The sequence below is a fragment of the Quercus robur genome, chromosome 5 (genome assembly GCF_932294415.1).
Source record: "Quercus robur chromosome 5, dhQueRobu3.1, whole genome shotgun sequence".
Taxonomy (NCBI): domain Eukaryota; kingdom Viridiplantae; phylum Streptophyta; class Magnoliopsida; order Fagales; family Fagaceae; genus Quercus; species Quercus robur.
The window spans coordinates 75,715,496-75,737,140 of record NC_065538.1 but is presented as its reverse complement, the minus strand read 5'-3'; the positions used below and the strand labels follow the sequence as shown (position 1 = coordinate 75,737,140).

The 21,645-nt window shown below is 33.5% G+C and overlaps 3 protein-coding genes across 3 annotated transcripts; 1 reads left to right on the top strand and 2 right to left on the bottom strand.

Moving 5' to 3' along the window:
* Positions 1 to 1,092: 1,092 nt before the first annotated feature.
* Positions 1,093 to 3,927, bottom strand: LOC126727116 (mediator of RNA polymerase II transcription subunit 21). The gene is made up of 4 exons (XM_050432622.1): positions 3,599 to 3,927; positions 1,855 to 1,932; positions 1,713 to 1,764; positions 1,093 to 1,435 (listed from the first exon to the last, which is right to left on the bottom strand). Exons 1-4 carry the CDS (start codon positions 3,821 to 3,823, stop codon positions 1,359 to 1,361), a joined length of 432 nt encoding a protein of 143 aa, XP_050288579.1. The 5' UTR covers positions 3,824 to 3,927; the 3' UTR covers positions 1,093 to 1,358.
* A 1,069-nt stretch (positions 3,928 to 4,996) lies between these two features.
* On the bottom strand, positions 4,997 to 12,143 carry LOC126727115 (uncharacterized). Its single transcript, XM_050432620.1, has 2 exons — positions 11,992 to 12,143; positions 4,997 to 6,697 (listed from the first exon to the last, which is right to left on the bottom strand). Exon 2 carries the CDS (start codon positions 6,642 to 6,644, stop codon positions 5,394 to 5,396), a length of 1,251 nt encoding a protein of 416 aa, XP_050288577.1. The 5' UTR covers positions 6,645 to 6,697; positions 11,992 to 12,143; the 3' UTR covers positions 4,997 to 5,393.
* Positions 12,144 to 18,543: 6,400 nt separating this feature from the next.
* Positions 18,544 to 19,224, top strand: LOC126727114 (uncharacterized). The gene has a single exon (XM_050432619.1). The coding sequence runs from the start codon at positions 18,547 to 18,549 to the stop codon at positions 18,967 to 18,969; it is 423 nt and encodes a 140-aa protein (XP_050288576.1). The 5' UTR covers positions 18,544 to 18,546; the 3' UTR covers positions 18,970 to 19,224.
* The last annotated feature ends 2,421 nt before the right edge of the window (positions 19,225 to 21,645 follow it).

Here is a 21,645-nt window from a genome sequence, read left to right as displayed (position 1 = left end):
TAACAACATTTATAGTAATTAATAGAAGAATTAATACTGCTAATTTTTTAAATTTGAGAGACTAATAGCTTTCATTTGAAACTTAAGGGATCAATTGTGCTCGAAAGGTAAACTTTAGGAACCAATAATATAATTTTATCATAAATCAATGACTTTCTTTTGTTTATGTTCTTGCCAACTTAACTCAACAGTTAAATTTGTGATGTGAGAAATTAAAATCGTGGGATTGTATTAGTAATTTTTATATTATTAATGATTAGATATTATTAGTTTTAGTAATACACGAGAGAGAATTGTTCAACATTTTATTACTATATGTTTCAATCTATATGTTACAAAGATGTAATGATCATCCATGAATTTTGTAAAGTAAAATAAAATCTGGCATGCATTTCCAACAAAGAAAAAAGGACATTTCATATTTCATACGAGTCATTGGCCCAAAAGTCGAAATCAGAATGATGTTTTTAATTGTTTATATCCAAAATGAATCATAAAATGTAAATGGTTGGATTTGGGTACAACTTTATGAATTGAACATTTGATCCACCTAACCAGGCTAATGATGACCTTAAGCTAACCAACATAACAATGCAAAAGGGTCTAACAATACCAATGGCACGATGCTAAATTACTAGTCAACTCAAATATTGCTATTTGATACTATCATCGCTGTTGTTATAGCCCCCATTCCCAAAACCAATATGGCTGCCTCAACTGCATCCTTTAGATAACCCATCAGGCACCAACACCAGCCCTCCATCAATGCCAGTTGCCACCTTTGCTACTATTTACTCTTCTCCACCGTCCCAAGCCACCATCACCCTCATTGCTTGTCACCAGTCACACTTGCCCACCATGATTGACGCCACCACCATCATACTGGTGTCCTTGCTACACTGCCACCAACCTTCACCTACAATTAAAAGGCTTGCCACTAGGCCCAACACAACATTATCATCACTACCACTACCATTCACTACCCACCATTGCAACTGTCACTCGACCACCTGATGGTTTTTAAAGTTGTCCTTGCCCACTGGAGAAAAAGATCATGCCAAAGATGTACACTTACTAAGGGGAGGGGAAGAATGATGCCAAACAGGTGAAATGTTTCATTAAACATATTTTTCAATCTGAAGACTGTAGAGATGAAGGTACCTACATTAGAAGGTTTTGCATGATAAAAGTTCCGAACAATGTTTTATGTAAGAGCCAATAGAAGCTAAAAGTTAGGGGGAAAAAATCAAAATAACATCCTCCTCAAATTCTTACATGATTAGAATAGGAGGGAACAACTAATATAGACATCGGGAAGAGTTCAAAACAAGAGATCAGATCAACATGTTGCACCTTCTTCAGTCTGGTCTCTTCAAGTTCAAGCAATTATCCGTTGCTTGACCAAACAATTCCTGGACTTCTTTCAACTCCTTCTCTGGCATCACCAAAAAATGAAGGTTTTAAGTTCCAGCAATGGCAAATTAACTCTAATATAACAAGAATGGAAACAGACAAGCAAAAGAGCGTGGAATTAACTTTAGGTAGGCTATCCAAAACATCTCATGAATTTTTTGTTTTGTTTTGTTTTAGTAGTTGGTTTTTTTGAAGAAAAGAAATTAACTATTGCAATGAAATGTTGTGTTGCATTTTGCTGTCAAAAGTTGGAAAGATTAAACAAAAAGGAAATGAAACATTTGAAGATTTGAGATTACCTGCAGCTTCCAGTTGTCTCTGAAGTTCTTGGCCTACAGCATCATTTTCAGCCTAAATAAGCAGTTCATACAGAAGCCCGTTAAGAAACTGTAAAAAAATTGTTAAAAGGTCTTAATTGATAGTCAGTTGACTCTCCAATACCTGCAGTTCTGCAATCCTTTTCAGTTGCACATCTTCACCCCCCTCAGCCGGAGGTAGTGCTGCAACTAATGCATCAAACTGTGCACAGAACAAATGTTTTTATAATCATTGGACTAACTCAAGATTGGATTCATTGGTAAATTAAATTTTTTTAAAAGTTTCATTGGTAAATTAGATGTTATTAACAATGAAATGCAGATGGACTGAAGCTTGAAGTCTTTTTAATATAAAAAACAAAAAAAATTACAGACACACCACCCTCCTTGCTCTTACAAGGGGAAAATGTGCGATTTGAGCTAGAGTTCATTGTCATAGGCTCAAGCTCGATCTAGAAGACACATATTTGCTGTTTTGTCATAATTTTGTGGAAGGGTCTTATAAAAGGGTATTTTAATATCAAAAGATCCACTACTCTTTTCCAAATTTTACAATGCTCTAAGAAAAATTCCAATTGCAAACATGCTCAAGCTAGTAACATATACATAGACATTGGACAAACTACAAAATTCAAATCTAATATGTAAAAATTCCTGTAATTCTAATACCCTACAACTCAACTAAAAACTTATATCAATTGAAAATTTCCAGTTCTTACTTCTCTCATTCCTAAAAGGCAATGCTGAGTAATTGACTTAAATGCTTTTTATAAGCCATACCAACAAAAACACAATGTATCATTCTCAATAAGACTAAAGATACAAAAGCTTTCACATGGATGCCACTCCTTGATGGGACCTGATCTCTAAAGGATTGAAATCTTAGGATGGTATATCCTAATAATGCTTATCATTCTCAATAAAGTCTTAGAGACAAAGATTTTCTCAATCCTTTTCCAAACTACTAATGAGGTGCAAAATAAAAATGGTGTTAGTAGTGGGTCCATGTGAAAGTCAGGTTACTCTTATCACAGCTTTTCATTTCAATTGAAAAAAAATAGCATTACTCTTCTCTATTTCCAAAAGAGTGCTGATAGTTACACATTATGCATGAGGGACACAACTAAAAAATCATGTTTTGAAAACATTAGTTATAATTGTATCATTTCACAATTATAGTTGAATTGATTTCAGCTAGAGTGTGTACGGCAATTTATAACTTAGTGTGTACATAAATAATTAGCATTTCCAACACTCAATATTAAAATCCCTACATGAAGCCAACAAGTAAATTAAAAAAATAAAAAAATAAAAAAAAAACCCCATTTTGCTAAGCATAAAATGGTGTTAGTAAGGTTACTCTTATCACAACTTGCCACTTCAATTTGTGAACAATTTTGTGTCCATATCAAAATACTAAACATGAAGCCTGAGAGGTAATAATTAAAAAAAAAAAAAAAAAAAAAAAAAAAAAAAACCCATTTTGCTAAGCATAAAAATGGTGTTAGTAAGGTTATTCTTATCACAACTTGGCAATTCAATTTGTGAAATTTTTTGTGTTCCTACCAAAATATTAAACATGAGGCCTGACAAGTATTAATTAAAAAAAAAAACCCATTTTGCTAAGCATAAAAATGGTGTTAGCAAGGTTACTCTTATCACAATTTGCCACTTTCATTTCGGGAAAAATTTGTGTCCCTACCAAAAATCAATATTAAAATTTAAGACTGACAAGTAAATTAAAAAAAAAAAAAAAAAAAACCCCATTTTGCCAAACATACGAATTCCCAGTATTTGCAATTACATGAAAATAAAAAAATAAAAAAAAATAAAAGGTGGAATTGAGAGAGAGAGAGAGAGAGAGGTACCTGCTTAGCGGCTTTGACGAGAGCGGCGGTCATGAGCTTGGGTTGTTCGGAGACATTGCCGGCGGCGGTGGCGGGATCTTCGGTGGGGTTAGAAGGCGGAGGAGGGTCAGGGTAATTGGGAGAGAGTTTAACAGGATGAGCGTCTCTCTGTAGAGTACCGAAGGTGTTGAATGCAAGCGCTGCTATTGTGTTCACTTGCTCTTGCAACTGTGATATTATGTCCATCTTTCTCTCTTTCTTAAACCCTATAATCAACCCCACGATTCCAGCTCTCTACAACACCAAGACCATGGTGGAGAACTGAAAGAAAGATGGGACCTTTTTTGGGCTTGAATTTTATTCATATATGGTTTCTCTTTCGACCCATCAAACATTTGGATTAAAAATTACTAACTTTTATAGTTTTTTACTTTTTACTGTTATCAAGATTTTACCTTTTAAACTAAATTGAAACCATTTTTTACTGTAAATACTTGATCAAACTCAATGATGAAATACTTTATTAATAAGTTATAAATAAATTTATTTGTGAAAGTTATATATCTGTTCATTTTTCATGTGGGTAACTTGTCAGCCATCCGCCTTACTTATTTTTGTATTTAGTATTAAAAATAATATGATGTGGTTAATAAATATTCGGATATTTCTTCTCATATTTCTTTCTTTTGTCTTGATATTTCCTTTATTTCACAACACCCTTTCTTTGTCATAAAATAAAGACATCCATGATCTCTTTTATTTTGTTTTGTGGTGGCTACTCTCACTCTCATGATCCACCATTTGATTGAATAGGTAAAATCATTTGGATTCATAAGGTTTTCATTTGATAAAATTGATTTGATCGACATGGTTTTCAGTATACATGCACTATACTTATGTAACACCAATATGCAATTAAGTATATAGATGATATGTTACCCCCAGATATAGTGATTATACAATCTTAACAAGATATAGATAAAACTGCGGGCAAGGGAAAGAAGCCCAAATATCTAGTACAGGTACTGAATACTTTTACGATCTGATTATTGAGGTCCCATGCCTAGCACTGGTTTTTGCTATTTAATTCTAGAGACCAATGCCTTTCCAAAGTGGGGGTAGCCAGTAGACTATTGATACAATTAAAGTGATGGTAGCCTCATTTTGTGAAATTTCTTTTTCATTGTATCTCCAATATTTGTTATCATGTAGCTCAGGCTCTTGCACGTGTTGCTAAAGAAAATGGGGAGACACATCCAGCGGTTACAAGAATGGCCCTCTGTTTTCTTTCACATTGTTCAGTAAGATATTATTTTGGAACAAAAAGAGAGGGTTACCTCTGTTGTGTAACTCAGTTATTAGACCCAACAAACAAAAATAAAAAATATGGTTGAACTAATTATGTCCAGACAAAAAATATGCAACAAAAAGTTCTATATATTAAGCAAAGAACCTCCCCAAACATAAGGGAGATAGTTACCAAGAAAAAAAAAACACTAGTTTCAAAAGTATAAAAATTAAGTCAAAAGGGTGGTGAGAGTGCAAGAGTTGAATAACAAGCCCATCCAGAGCTGTCAATGCAATGGTATCTAAATGTCAACTTAGTACTCTTAACCATGGTAACCATGGGTGATTACTACCCATCTATTTCTCAATCTTTGACTCTATTCTCTTGTCCTTTTTCCTAGGTTTAAATTCACGAACTCTCAGATCCTACTGGATAGTTAGTCACCATCAGATGAATCTAATATTGTGTAGGTGGAATGGCATCTTTGACACCACATTCCATATTAATTGTGGCACCAGAACTACAGAGCTAAGGTTCAATCATTCCTGGTAGAATAGATCCTTCGGGTGCAAGCTTCAACTCTGGAGTAACCTCTCCATCAAATACCACTGCAGGTTCACTGGTCCGTGGTGTAGAGAGTGACACCAACTCAGTAACATCAACAGGATCACTTGCAGGCTTTCCATTTAAGAGGGCGGTGTCAGTTCCACTTGAAGTTTCAATAGCAAGCTCCAACTGCGAATCTTGTGCTGTATCTTTCTTTGGGGAGGCCTGATCTTCCATTGAATTGTCAACAGGCCTATTGACCAGTTCGGAAGGATAGGGTTTGGGTTCAGCAAATACAGGAGTTTGGTTGATTTCAAGATTTGAGTTTTTCACTTCATCATGAACCAATTCACTTGGCTTAGGGTCAAGACTCATAGCCTGATGTTGAATTTGAGGTTCCTGACTAACAATTTCAATACCTGGCACCGTGTCCACAACTGGTTCAGATGCTGATTTTGCTTTTGAATCTTTCGTTGCCGCTACATCAACTTTAGGTCCTTTTATCTGTGTGGAAGCTTCAGATTCCTGCAACACGTCATCACATCCAACAACCTTATCATGATCCAACTGTGCCACAATGGAGGTGGATTGGCTCTCAAGTCCAGGCTCCAAAGTTTGCTGTTGAACTTCATTTCCTTCCAAGGAAAGACCTGCATCGTTCTTTGGCAGGTTGGCAACCAGAGGTACAACAACAGAGGCAGATTGGTTCCCAAGTGCATCTGGGATTGCAATCTGACGCTTAGAGGGTAGAACCTGATCTGAATGCTGATGGATTTTAGGCCGAGTAGGTTGCTTACTACTTTGTCCTGATGGGGTAATAGACTTAAAAACTGGAGTTTGTGGGTTAAAAACTGGGATTGGAATATCTTTTCTGTTGTACATCTTAACATGTGGAGCCACATCATTTGCTGCAGAAATTGGAGTAAAGCGCCCCGGAAGAAATACAACACCTCTCAGAAGAGTGTCAGTGTCACCTAACTTAACATTAAGAAGATATCCAGCATCAAATGAACCTTCAATGACACCAGTAACCATCTGACCGACCATGACGTCATTAACACCACCACTTGTACTTGCACTTTCTTTGTTTTTCTTGATGCTGTCAGGTTCAGGCATCGCAGGCTTCTTCTTACTTGACAAGAGGCTTTCATCCTTACGAGGACGACCACGTTTCCGCTTCATAGGGACGTCTGCAGGAGATAAAGAACTGGTGTTCTGACTCTGTTGGCTCATCTTGCACAAACGAATTTAAAATGACAGTTCCACACTGATCTTAGAAATTTTGCCTGCAAACACTAATATTAGTTTGGACAAAACTTGGACAGTAATATAAAATTGCTAATACTCTGGTTTACTCATCAGAAGCCATACAACTATAAAAAGTAAATACCACTGCCATTAGTGTATAAATTGCACTGATGCAGGCTTATTCATAGGCAAAATACTTCAATTTTCATAGTGCAATTGCTGGAAGAAATATATATATATATATATATATATTTGTCAATCTGATAAATGGATTTTTATTTATGCAGTAAAGACACCAATAACTCCTCTTCCTCCTCCCCCCCCCCCCCCCCCCCCCCCCTTTTTTTACTAAGCAAAACTACTACTCAATGAAAGACCTACTGTAACTGAAGCATAGTTGATTGGTTCATTAAGTACACAAGTCAAGGTTTTTTTTTTAATATATATATATTTTTGGGGGGGGTTTGTTTGTAGAACTGGCTCATGAGTAATGCATCGAGTTGCAAATATGTCTTGTACATACCCATCCCAATGGGTCTACATAACACGCCATGAACATGTCCAAAATATGGCCAAATAGCCATTAGTAATGCATCCAAAGTTTAAATTATACCACAAGCATCACTTAGAACACTGTTTCAGCAACAAAGAAGATAGAAGGCACACGTAGAGTAACTAAGCACTACATTCATAATTCATAAAAATGAGCATTTTCAACTAAACTACTACTAATGATAATGACAAGATCAATAAGACTTGTGATCATAAATCTAGAAGAGTGTCTACAATACTTCCCAGGAAAAGTATCCCCACACCCTGCCTTCATGGCATTATAAGACTTAAGATCTGTGCTTCTCTTACAGGATGGTAGAGGAAACCTTTAAACAATCTCTTCAAACAAGACTATGCCTACAGAGGATCTTCTATCAAAAACTACCTTAATGATTCACAGTTCAAAAACATGCTGACAAAGAATATGCACTTTTCTCTCTATTCCACCATGTCAGCTTCCTTAGTCCTCCATTTACAATCAGAGATGAAACAAACACTATCAACCTATCATTCTATGAGTACTAAATTTAGCATTATCCTTTTTGACCCTGAAACATCTACACACTTCTGCTAGGGCATCTCACTGAATTCAACACTAAACAGTTGATATATATATGATATTGCTTATGATGCTGATGATGGAAATAAAACCAAAAGCTTATTAGCTTAAGATTCTCATTTTAGCTACACTCATTTTATGAAGTGGTTACTTCTTAATTACCCAACATTCAGTACTACAGAGCATAGATGGTCTAATGCATACTTTTGATCACATAACTTATTCATTAGTCATGTGTCTTATTTAATCTAGCTATAACCTGCGCAATGCGTGGCATTATTTGATGCTTTAGTCATGTTTCAAACATGTAAAATCCTTAAGCTATACTTTTGTTGTCTAAACAATATAATAAAATTCTAGAAATAGAATTATTACAATAGTATTGAAGTAAGTATCTTAATTAGAGTAAATTTAATATAAAAAGTTATTGATGCAAAAAATACAGTTGGTACACTTTTCCATGTTGTTTTCATTTATATTTTAACTGTATTCCTTAAAATTAAAGTAAATAAGCAGATCACAATAGTGCCCTTTGGGTACAATGGCAGCTTCAACCCTTCAAAATATAAGGTGGTGGCTGTGGTCAGGAGGTATTCCTCTAGGTCCACGACTGAACTGAATTATAAAATCTGTTATGAATTATATGTAGATTCAAAACTTGCAAAACACACACACACACACACAGCGACAACTGAAATCCTAAAGAAAACAAACCAAATAAACAAAAGTGGCTTGAACTTGAAATGAGTAATCACAGGGAAAAAAAAAGGAGAGCAATCACAGTCAATAAATATTGAAAAATGACTTAGAAGAGCTTCTAATGATGGATTTAAGGACAATATTTATCAGGAAAAAAAAGCTGGCACATTCTATAAAATAAATAGAACCTAAACACTAACTCATTTTCCTACAGTTTAGTTGTCTGTTGTGACAAACTCTCCCAGTACATAAAGCATGCTTTAAGTAGCTAATGTGATGTTAGAACTAAAATCATAAGAGATATCAATGGACCGCTGCTTCATGTCAGAAAAAAAATACCAAACATAATTTAAGTCTAATTAGAAATTGGAAAGCAGAAACTATAAAATAAAATTAAATCTTTCACAGACTCTAAAATAATAAATAAAAAGGATGAAGATGCATCACTGATATAGAAAGAATGAATAAAATATATATTATTCTTATGGATAATTGATTAGAAATATAGCCCTTTTTCATTTGGCTATCTCAAGTGGGGTTAGATTTAACAAATCAACAAGAACATAATATAATTGGAATTTACTCTATCTACTCCACAGTACAACCTTCTTTAATTTGAAACCCAAAAGGATTTATTACATAATATCAAGACCTCTAATTGTCATTTCTCCCTCTCATTTATCCTGGTAACCAATCAGAAATTAGAATAAATAAAATGATTTCCTAAGCAACATCAGATAGGCAACAATTACATCTAAACCTTGACTATCCAAAACCAAATTAACACAAATACCCTGAAGCAGACCCAAATCCAACAAAAATATGCAAACAAAACAAATACTAACTCAAATACCAAAATCAAACAAATACAACCGAAGTACTCAAACATTGATCATATTTACTGTCCAATTTTTTTTTTAAAAAAAAAGTTTTATGCTATTAGATGTTTAGCATCGACATGGTTGCCATAATATTTCAAATATATTACCAAAAAGAAGAAAAAGATCCATAACCTAAGCATCGAAGAGCTAGACTAGCATCATACAACTATCAGCTATCCTTTGCCTTCTCTTTTGTAGGCATCTACTTTATGAGTCACTAGTGCAACCATCTTAATGGTATTAAAAGTCAGAGGACTCGTTTTGCAGGTATATATTCTCTGAACAACATAATACTAAGTAAATAATATGCAGGTCCATAAGACATTTTGTCAAATACATAGCATGCTATAAAACTCAGCCAACAGTCATGCAAACACTGTTAACCCAGTTAAGATTAATCTGCCATATATTAGTTAGAAACTCAACTATTTAAACAACCTGAATATAGCCTTTGAATTATAAGTCTGGAGTACCCTATTAAAAATGAATCCAAATATTCCAAGCAAAACCAAATTGTTTCAAAGGCCAGAGAATGAACAAGTAGACAGTGTTTAATCGGTGTGTTTTATGGTATACATGTCCTAATCGAGCGAATTGTGGATTAGGCTTCTTCCATTATATATAGTAATAGATATGATACGGTGACTTAGTGTGCATTTTGAATCAGCTTATTTGGCTCTTTGCTGAAGGTGGGTCTTTGAAAATGTGAGAAAAAATTGGGTTCTAAAAAGCTGTACATTAACACAAAAAGCTAAAAGCAAAAGCTGTGCACAAACAGACACACTCATCTAATTAAAATACAAACAAATAGTTGCTACATAATGGGTTGGAGGAACCACCCCACCCCCCAAAATCAGACAGAGCTACAAAACTCTACCCTCCACCCAAAATCAGACAGAGCTACAAAACTCTACCCTACCTTAACTTGCCAAATCTTTGTCCCAAGTTGGATGAATCTAATTCATGGTTTTTATACCTCCATCTTTGTATTTATGATAGTATTTTCATCACTGTGAAGAAACAGCCATTACAGTCTAAGATGAACCTGAAGAATAATCAAGGTATATAATCCAAAGCAAGATGGACCAATGGGAGAATCTAATTCTAAAAAAATGAAGACAATTAAGTTTCTAGAAACATGAAGACACTGACATAACAATTTGAAGAAAAGGACAACTATAACAAGTAGTGGAACAAAAAAACTTTAAATAATAGCACTGGAGAGTCATAACAGAGATATTAAGATTCACAGTTCGTATGTTAGGTGCAAAAAGTGCATGATGGCAGGAAAATTAAATGAACAGCTCATAAAAAATCATTATGCCTTAAATCTAACTCTCGAGATATCATGTAATAATGTTGAAATACAATGATTAGGCCCATTAAACGTTCATACACAAGTAGATTATAAACTTTATCCAATTATTAAATTGCACTTCTTTTTTTTATTCTTTTTTTTTCATACAAAGTTGCTTTTTTTTTTTTTTTAGAGGGCTAAGACTACACATCAATCACATCTCCCAGACCATGCAAAAGTGGATAGGCTTGTGCATTAGGTTCAATGGCCTTTTTTATACAATGATTTTTTTTTTCATGAGCAGTGCAAAAAAGTAAATGTGAGAATCCATACTAATTCAATCTTATAACAACATAATTTGTTCTGTAAACTCATTGAAAGTTTAAAAACCATAAATTAAACAAATCTGATATTAGAGGATAAGAATCATAATCTACGTTGAGGAAATCAACATTTCCTCAACATCTCCTAATCTTCTCAAGGTGATCAACCAAATTTTTTCTTTTCATCATTAACATCAAGATCCTCAAGACATGATGGTCTGATATTTGGTGAAAAGGGAAAGAGAAACAGGGTCTTTTCTTCTAATTGTTAGGGAGAACCGGGAAGCAAGGTCTCAAAATTCTCATTGAGAACAAAAAGCTCAAGTAATAGCCCAAATAACCAAATTCTTTTAAAAAAGAAGAGAAAAATGACGCTTATAGGATCAGCCATACCAATTTCTAATTTATTAAGCAAAGTTATTTTCAAGCTCACCATGTCAAGAAGATCTATCCCTTGTCAGGAAAACAGAGAATCACAAACAACAACAAGAACAAGTTTCTATAACACAAAGTTTAAATCTTTATTTTATTTTTATTTTATTTTATTTTTAAAAAACCCAATAAACAAGAATAACCTAAAAATGTCCAAAAGACCTCAGTTTGGCTTTATAAGTGAACTAAGCTAAATCTCTAAATTTAAACAAACCCATAAAAAGACATTCACGAATAGCATCACATACAAAAATGTATGACATATAAACCACAACCCAAAAAAATTCACACCCTTTTTAAGAATTATCATAGACAAGAATTTCATCCTAATGCTCCATAATCCCCATTTTCTTTTCTTTTTTTGGTTTTTCACTGCATTAACCATCTCAGTCAATATAACCCAACAGTTCAATCTCAAGTTCACTAATGAACTAACCCCACTTCGGATCAAAGAAAAAGAATATCTTTTTTTTTTTTTTTTTCAATTTTTGCATTGACAATGACATAACATTCAAAAACAACAACAACAACAACATTGTTCTAACCAAAAAAAAAAAAAATTAAGAATGTGGTTTGAAAATACACTTACAACTTGCAAGAGCCTCCAATGGATTGAGAAGCCAAAAGGGTATTCGAAGAACCAATCCAGAAATCCAAAATATGCGGCACTCTTTGGAAATTTTATTATTTATATTTATATTTATAACTTTTTTTTTTTGTATAGGATATATTTATATCTTTTTAGTTGTTTGTTTATTTTGTTTGTTTTCTTAAAACATACAAAAATACGACCGTAACGGAAGGGACTAGGGGAATCGATGATGGGTAAACGACCGTTTCTCTTCCTTAACGACGTGGTGATTTTAGTGTCCCCTGTCGGGAATGGAAAGATAGATGAGGTGTCGTTTTATAAGCCGTAGATGTTTTTTTATTGTTTGTAGTTTGACGGATCTAGGTTTGCATCGAGGGCTTGGGAGGGGTGTACATAGGTTGAGTTAGAGAAGTTGGGTTGAAAAATTCTCAACCCTACATGTAAGAACCAATTAAATCCAACTTACATACATCAAGTTAGATTGGATTGGGTGAGTTGGTTGTGTTTACATATTTCATAGCTTTAAAAATAATTGGACTTAAATAAACTGTTTAAACACTTTTTTTTTTTTTTTTTCTGATATATTATCATAATTCACATAATATGCCACATTATGGAAACTAGTTCTTAAAATACATAATAAATCAAACTAGTAAATTAAAACAAGGAAAATAAAGTAAATTTATATATGTATGGTAAGTCAGGTTGGGTTAAATGAGTTGAAAAAACTATTAACCTAAACTCAAGGTTCAAAATAAAATCTCAACCCAATCCAACTTACCAAACCATAAAAATCAACTTAAAGTGTCATGTTGAATACACACCCCTAATTAAAAGCAAAATCTGGGTGGGTTGTTCAATTAAACTTATATTGTTTTTGTGCTACCAAATAAATAACTGCATGTTGTTTAAAAGGCTATTAAGCAAAAATTATCTCCTAGATTCACATTATGGAGCAAGCTTTTCAAAAGGAATTATTCTTTTGTGTAACGGTTATATGCATATCCCTAATATATGGCGATAGATCCTACAAGTTATGCGAGAGGGATGTTACATCTTGCATGCAATACTTATGTATAATGTTTCTTTTTATGACATGCTGTTTTCATACATTTATGGAGCCCACATTTTGTAATAGGCATGTTCCATGGAGTGGAGTCATGAGAATTGTTGAGATATGAATCACCATATAATATAGGAACAAGATTAATGCAAGAAGAAAAATACTTTGCCCTATTAAGGCGTTCCATTTTATACTCCATCAATTATTTTTGTTGAGAATCCAAACTAGAAACCCAGCCAAGAAATATTAATAAAAAATTTAATGGACATAAAAAAGGGCAAGAGGGGCTAAATCCTCAGGTAAGACTTCAAACCAAACTTGTAGTTCCAAACCGTTCTAGGCTTTTTTGGCCAGAGCATCAACCACCTTATTACAACTACGTTTTACATGACAAAACTAAAAGATAACAGTTGGGACCTAGGACTCGTGGTGAATGTCTTCAACAATGTGTCCATAAGTAGCTCGATCTAAAAAATCTTCATTTATTGTTTGAATTATCATTATCATTTTTTTTCCTTATAAAGTAGTCAGAGTTTAAAATGGAAATTATAGTAATAATAAACACACAACATATTACAATTGATAAAGTATAAAGTGAAATACTAAATGTGGGATGAAGGATTTTTTATTCTTTACTTTACACCTATTTCACGTGTATTTTGAATTTATATGTATAAATATATATCATATCATGAAATTAAAATTGGTTATTTATCCTTACTAATTGAATCAAATGATACAAAATGAAGTATTTGATATAAAATCTCACATATACCAAAAAAATATATATAGTATTTTAACATGATAGTAAAAAGCAACTATTACTTCATTTTTTTTTGAAACTAACTATTACTTCATTTTACGATAAAAGAAAAGAAAAAATGCAACTATTGTGGAACGGAATTTATAGATTCACATCTAATAGATTAGTAGTCTAGTAGTATCTAAAAAAAACTAAAAAAACTAAAAATCAAACGACACCCACATTAAAGGGTTCAAATTATTTACCACGTTTATAGGCTTCTTAATGAAGCTTAATGTTGGGCCGAGTTTTTAAGTTAAAAGATACAAACTTCAATCAAAAATCAATTTTCTCAACACTATGGGCCGACATATCTGCTATTGAGCTTGTAATTTTAGACCAGGCTGGATGGCCCACATTACCATGGCCAATGTTAGCCCAAGTATCACAATGCCAGTGTTGTTACTTATTACCATGGCTAAAGTATACATGTAAAAATAAAATATTATATTTAATTAAATCAAGCTGTTTATGAGTTTATTCACGAATATATTATTATATTTAAGTTTGATTTGTTTAATAATAAAGCCTAAACTTAAGGCTTGAACTTGACATATTTTATAAACAAATGAACATAAACAAGTTTTTTCTCAAGCCGAGCTCAAGATGTTTATGAAAATTTTGGTTCATTAATAACCCTAATTTTTTATATTGAAATTTTAATTGTCTTATAAAAGATAAAATTATCTATCTTTTAATGTTGTATAGGTCTTTCTTTTATTGTTCAATACAAAAAAGTGTTTAAATTCAATTAAAGAACTTAAAATACTTCTTACTACATATGGTATCTAGGTCTTACTTTCTTTCTTCTTCTTTTATTTATTTTTTACACTTAAAAAGCTATCGATGTACTCTGTTGCGAGTTATGTAAATTTTTATAATTTTCTCAAGTAAAAAAAAAAGTTTTAAAAAGCTCTATATCATTATTAATTATTCATATATATTAGACTTATTGTTTTAGGTATGAGCAGGGTGTAATACTATCCCATCCGCTATGAGTCTACGATGTACAGTTGCTTCTTTAGAACAATTTTAGTATTTTACGTGTATATATACACACACACTTAAGCCGGCGACTTGAGCAGAAAATTATAAGTGTTTTAGGTAGAAAAAGCCAACAAGTAAGATATCCATATAATTGAATTAATTAAAGCATTTTTGTTGTACGTTTGATATAAAGTATAAGAAACTGTTATGCTGGTGTATTTGATGACTTGGATATTAAAAGCTTTTGGGGTTCACGTTTCTTCATCTACATGTACATGACTACTCATTGGCGCTAAACTGAGTACACGACAGTCCCAGATAACCCTCAAATTGATTGATAGTGACTACATATTTATTTAGTTATTGAAATATGAGACTATATATGTTGTGATTTGGTGCAATAGTAGGGTTATTATATTATGCCATACTCTTTTAATACCCTAAGCTAATAATTACAAATAGATATCGCCTTTAGCTACAAATAGCTAGGGCTGCACTAGTTCCAAATCCAAGTATATTCGGTATATATGCATGTTCTTCTAAAAATAATAAGAAATTAATTTGTGCGTTGTGTCAATTCCTAAATTATATCTTGTGAGGAAAGACGAACCAGTATGAGTTTGGCCTCATGCATGCATTGTAATGGTGCATGATTTTGATGTCCTTGTAATATATATCCTTGTAATATATATATATATATATATATATATATATATATATATATATATATATATATATCAATGCACGCATGGGGAATGGTCGGCTTATTCGTCATCTTTTCTTTCTTCAGTTTAATATATTGGTGATAATATTATTCACTATAGGGTCATGACATCATAGCCATTTTTGTTATATAAAAAAGAAAAAAAAAGAAAAAAAAAAAGACCCTTCACTACCGAAGAACTGCTTTCGGTTTGTTTGTTTGTTTGAGCATGTGTGGATTTCAGTTAATTGGGTTTGATTCTTATTCACGTAATATTGGTAAAATTTTTTGTTATTGAATAAAAATTCTTTGAAGTATAAACCTTATTTTAACTAAAAATCAATTAGCATCTTTGTCAGAGGATAAAGAACAATCATTATATATAAAATATATGTTTTGTAAGGACACGATTATTTAGCGGTCCAAGAATGACATTGGGCTCGTAAGTAAAAGACCCTAACAATATGATTTGTAGAGAGTGGGCTTGAAAGGCAGGACCTTTGCCACAGGTCAGCGGTTTAATCGGGGTTTCTATGGAAGCTTATATATGGGTGGACTTGGCTTGACTAGCTAAGCCTTCTATTAGTGTGGGTTGTAGGATTTAAGTCCTCGGATAGTGTCCGAGGAGCATTGTATCCTTCATTTTCTCCCTTTTGCAGGATTATCCTTCCTCCTGCGGATCCCTTCCTCCTGCAGATCCCTTTCTCCTTCGCTTTCTTTTCCTTTTATACTAGGGTTCATTTCCCCTTTTAGTGTCCACGTGTAAGTTTTACTTTTTGGGGTGCAGACCTGTCCTGTCAATCCATACCTAGAGTGGTTGGGGGTCGTTGGAAAAGTTAAATGGCATGGTTTGGAGCATGGGCTTGTCAGATGCAGGATTCTGTATTACGATGTTGGCAGCTTTCTCCCTTGTCCTGCCCCCGTACTGAGTTTGCCATTTTCTTCAGGCGTTTTGTGAGGTGCTGAGCATAAGATCGTCCTCGGCCATGTCCTCGTACCCTTCTTGGGCTTTCATTATGCGTCCTTGGCAATAGCTCTCCTCGACTTAGGCTTTGGGCCCTAATGTAGAATGGGCCTGGGTCACGAATTCTCTGGCCCCACATGTTTATATTGATTAAAAAAAAAAATCATGAATGTATTGGTGTCATTGTGCAAATGATGCCCCTAACCAGGAAATTAATTTCAAGTATAAACCTTACTTTAACTAAAATTTAATTAGCATCTTTGTCGGAGGATAAAGAACAATCATCATATATAAATTGTATGTTCATATCGATTAAAAAAAAAACGAACAAACAAAAACGAAAACAAACAAACAAAATAAAAATCATGAATGTATTGGTGTCATTGTGCAAATGATGCTCCTAACCAGGAAATTTCGTGGAAATGGGTTAGGGGTGGACCAAGATGTCACCTATTTGAGATTAAATAATAGTGAATGAATACAATATTTAGACCGATTTTCCATAAGCAGACGGTGGGTTGACCCTAGAGAAAGCCACTGCTCGATGGCCAACATTGCGTATATATAATGAACACTAAAAGTTTCTCTTATTTTATTCAATTATTAACAAGATCGTTCATGCCGGTGGAAACTTTGTCTGTTTATATATTTGGCCATGATTCCCTTTTTGACTTTAGAGCTCACCAATGCGGTCATCACCAAAATTAAGAAAATGCCCTCAACTGGTTTCATATTCGACATAGTAAAACTTGTTAGGCTGTGTGTTTATAGACCATGCAAAACTGCTCTGTATTGTGCTTCAATTATTCTATATTTTAACATACTTTATAATTATAAACTTTACAATTATTAAGGTCAACCTGCAGTTCCACCATGATCAAAATTCGGCAGACGTTTTAATAATAATCTAGCATAATCAACACATGGTTTGCGTATTTCCCCCTAATTTTTTCAACCAATTCTTTATATATTTTTTTCCCTAGCAGGCTCTGACCCAACAATCCTAAACCGAAGGCTGTTGAGTATGATTCTTCAGGAGGGTCCTGCTGAGGAAAATGATTAGATAATTATGCGACTTAATTAGAGAGATGTGTACGAAACACTTTCTTTAAGATGATAATTTTCATCACTTGAAAGAGTCTGCTATAACCTATTGAGTTTAGGCAATTCAGATTGAGGATACAATAAAATCACCAACGATAGATAGCAATTTGAAGTTAGTGAGTTTGTTATCGGATTCAAACAATTCATGTCTAAGATACAACAAAACACCAATTGTAAATAGCAATTTTGAAGTTCCATTCTAAGAACATAATGCGACTCTTAAAAAGGTTTATTTTTTAAAAAGTTAGTTGTTTTCTTAAGTTATTTTTATTCCAGGAAATAACTTCTGTATGTACATATTATATGCACATTTTCTGGAACCACACATCCATAAATTCTATTAATCAAATGTTTTTTTTTGATGTCTATGTTATATTTTATATGTTAGTTTGCTATAGACATAAAAAATTTCACACATTCTCTCATTTACAATTTCCACTCAGCACATCACAAAGAGAGGTGCAAGTGCGTTGTGAAAATCAATTACTATGAAATTTTTTGTGCCTATAAACTTATTGTTTATATATTCACGAAGAATCTTGTAAACTTTCTACATTGACAAGCCCAATTAAATACAAACCAACTTCCTTCCATTAACAAATCTACACTAATTTTTTAACAATCCCTAGTAAATAAATATAATAATTAACCCCAATGTGGTCGGGTGTTACTTTTAGGTAGTTCATTCATGCAAGAGGCTTGAACTTGGGGCGTTTTGCCTTTCTGTCTAGCTTTTATGAATACCAATTTTTTAATGATATCCTCTCCCATGAGAGTAGGTTTAGTTTTCACGCCCTGATGTAAGGCCAGCTAATAAGAGCCTGCTCTCTCCTCCATTATTTTTCTACCAAATATTGGTGCACATGCCCTACTTCATCACCATATGCGCCCCTCCTCATGACGCACCATTCATTATCAACTCTATAAATATGCATTCAGTAACATCTCAGCTCACACAATACAATACATCCCTCTTTACTCACTTACTCACTCGCTTTAGGCTATACACCCTGATGGAAAAGGCTCTTTTGAGAAAACATTATGCTTACTCAAAGATCGATGAGGAAGACCCGGAAGAGATAAAACATCGGCAAGCACAGTTCTTGATCCAGAAAATACTCTTGCAAGCAGATAGTCGAAGAAAACCATCGTTTTTGAGGATCAGGATGTGTAAGTTGAAGGTTAGGATTGGGAGGAGATTAAAGAAGCTGAGGAAGAGCATGTTGTTGGGTATATCTGTGGCTAGAGTTCGTCTTTACAAGCAAATAATTAGTCGAATGAAAACATGGAGGCTCTCGTTTCACCGTGGACGTGGGGAGCCCCTTGTTAGCCTTGCTCCCATGTTTGCTTGAAGTTTTTGTCCTAGTTTCTTTTTGTTGTTTGTTTGTCAAGAATACTGGCATCTGGTACTTGTTACTTTATCATGTGATCAAATGGTTGTGCTGCTTTGATAAGATTGTGCTTGTTGGAAAGTTGAAAAGAATGATTCACTTTCCAACGGTGCTGAAGAAGGCTTTGAGAGTCATAGAAATGTATTATAAGACACCTGAAATGCTCCATTGAGATGAGTCCAATCAATAACATAAAGAAAATCAAGCACTTAATTATACTGTTATGGATATAAGTTGTTCTTTTTTAATTAGCCTTTGATTGTGGACATAATTTCATCTAGTTTGGGTTTTATTTAATTATTTCATCTGCGATGAAAATTTAAAAGTCTTTCACATTGTAACTCAAGGGAAATGAACCTCGTTTTTTGGCAAAGTAAAATAAACCTCAATATATAGATTACATTATTTCGTGTACGTTGAATGTGGGACAAGAGAGGGACAAGTCTAGGACATGCCAAAGACAACGAATCTACTCGTTGTTAAAATCTGAAAATAGTTTATTGAGAGTAGTGTTTCAAATTAATAACAGAAATTGAACTTGCCGAGTTCATTGAACCATGAATATTATCCCTTATCACCAGCAAACTAAGACTTAGACACCCCTATAGGTGTTTGATTGAAATTGAAACCAGTCAATTTTGGATGCAATCCTAAATCCTAATTATTTTCTTCAAATATTAAAATCTTGGTGTTGAACATGAAAAAGCATGAATTTCTTAAAAGGGTTTCGAGGTGGAGTCCTCAACTCATAATACACTGCCCCACCTCATCCCCATCTGCCTTATTGTCCAACCTGTCATCTTTGGCTCTTCCTCCATTAAAGAACAGGTTCCTTTAGAGCATTCTCATCAAGTATCTCAAAAGTTAAAAATGCTATTTTTTAGTATCTCATTCCAAAAAAAAAAAAAACACTACAACAAAGATGTTATTCTTAAAATTATTAGCATTTGAGCTACAGTGGACTGCGATCTATGAGAGTCCATTGTAGCTCCAATCTTAAAAATATAATAATATTTTAATACTATTTTAATTAAAATATCTTTTTTGTCTCTCACTACTTATCTTTTCTTCTCACATTCCTTTTCATTTTCTTCCCTTTCACCAGTCTCCCTCTTCTCTCTCTTTTTTTTCTTTCTTTCTCACTGGTTCTGTCTCTTTCTTCCTCTCCCTAGCCCTCTCGCCCTTGCCGTCTCTTACTTGCCCCTCTCTCTCACCGGTTTCCCGTGGGTGAGTCACCGTGCGTTGGCAGCACTGTGGGTCGCCTGGTCACGATGGGTCATAGGTCACAGTTTGGTGGTGGATCAGATTTGGTGGTGGCTAAAATTTTGTGATGGCCATACAAAAAATGCGATGAGTTATGGCTGCCCGACGTAAAATTGCATTTGAAAATTCCAAATGCTTGAACCATCTGCCTATGTGCTAACTCTAGCACCTACACAAAGCCACAAGGTATGAGAATATTGAGCAGCAAAATGTACAATGCCAATAGAGCATCTAACCAAAGCCAATGAAAAAGGAGAAAAAAATAACAATAAACAATAACAAAAACAACCTTCATTTTATCCAAAACAAAGTGTTTCCCAAGAAAAACATAATGTTTCTCAAGGTGCTCGTTCACCCATTTTTTTTCTGTTCATGTAGTCTAGCCTAATGCGAGTAATCCCATCATCATCATTACTTCACAATCCTTTGGCCTAGAGAAAATAGGGCCAAAACTAGCTGAGTTTCAGCACGATGTGCGGTGCAACTTATTATTAATTTTCTCCAATATTTCAAAAAGTCTTGGTAAGAATCTTGTAGTTTAGCTGGTTTGCATCTCATAGTATTTTCAATAGAAACATCCATGGTTCAAATCCCTCACCTCAAATGTTGATGTATAAAAAAAAATATTTCAATAAATTTTCTTGTAAGAAATTGTAATCTTTAGCTATTTTATAGACAAAATGGAAAGACACTAAGAATAGTATATAGTGATTTGATCATACCATATATATATATGTGTGTGTGTGTGTGTATTTTTTATGAATTGAAAATTGCATGATATAATGGTCAATACAGATAGGCATCTTTAATGTTTACTAAATATTGCAAATATCCTTCAATTATATTTTAACATTCTTGATTATGTTTTACTAATTTTTTTTCCCTTTTTTTAGACATTGTTTCAATATTTGTAAAAACAACTAAATTTTTGCAAGAATACCATATTTCAAATCAATTGTTTCTCACATAACAAAAAATTTAATTGTTTCTCATATAAATCTTAGAAAAAATGATATTAAAATTTCATTATGTTTAAAATAATTAATATAAAAAAGAAACATATTTAATCTTTCTAATTACATAGAATAAATACTACAATGTTATTTCTAAACACGTGCGTGCGCGCACATACACACACACAAATATATGTATGTATGTATGTATGGGCTAAAATCCGAAGAGCCCAATAAGTATTTGGGTTGGATCAATGTCCACAACAATTAATTTGTAGAAGCTTAAGCAAGAGTTTCTGGACCAACAGTTGAACTTGAAACAGTAAATTCCCACAAAAGATTGATAATGGATGGTATAATGAAACAAATTCTGATAGTAACACAAGTATTTTCTTTATTTCTTCTTCCTCAGAATTACCGA

Bases quoted from the DNA above. Each gene is read 5' to 3' on its own strand.
- LOC126727115 (XM_050432620.1), bottom strand. From the start codon at position 6,644: ATGAGCCAACAGAGTCAGAACACCAGTTCTTTATCTCCTGCAGACGTC.
- LOC126727116 (XM_050432622.1), bottom strand. From the start codon at position 3,823: ATGGACATAATATCACAGTTGCAAGAGCAAGTGAACACAATAGCAGCG. The intron at 1,933-3,598 runs GTACCTCTCTCT...TTCTGTGCACAG, and splicing joins TCGTCAAAGCCGCTAAGCAG to TTTGATGCATTAGTTGCAGC. The intron at 1,765-1,854 runs GTATTGGAGAGT...CTGCTTATTTAG, and splicing joins AAAGGATTGCAGAACTGCAG to GCTGAAAATGATGCTGTAGG.
- LOC126727114 (XM_050432619.1), top strand. From the start codon at position 18,547: ATGCATTCAGTAACATCTCAGCTCACACAATACAATACATCCCTCTTT.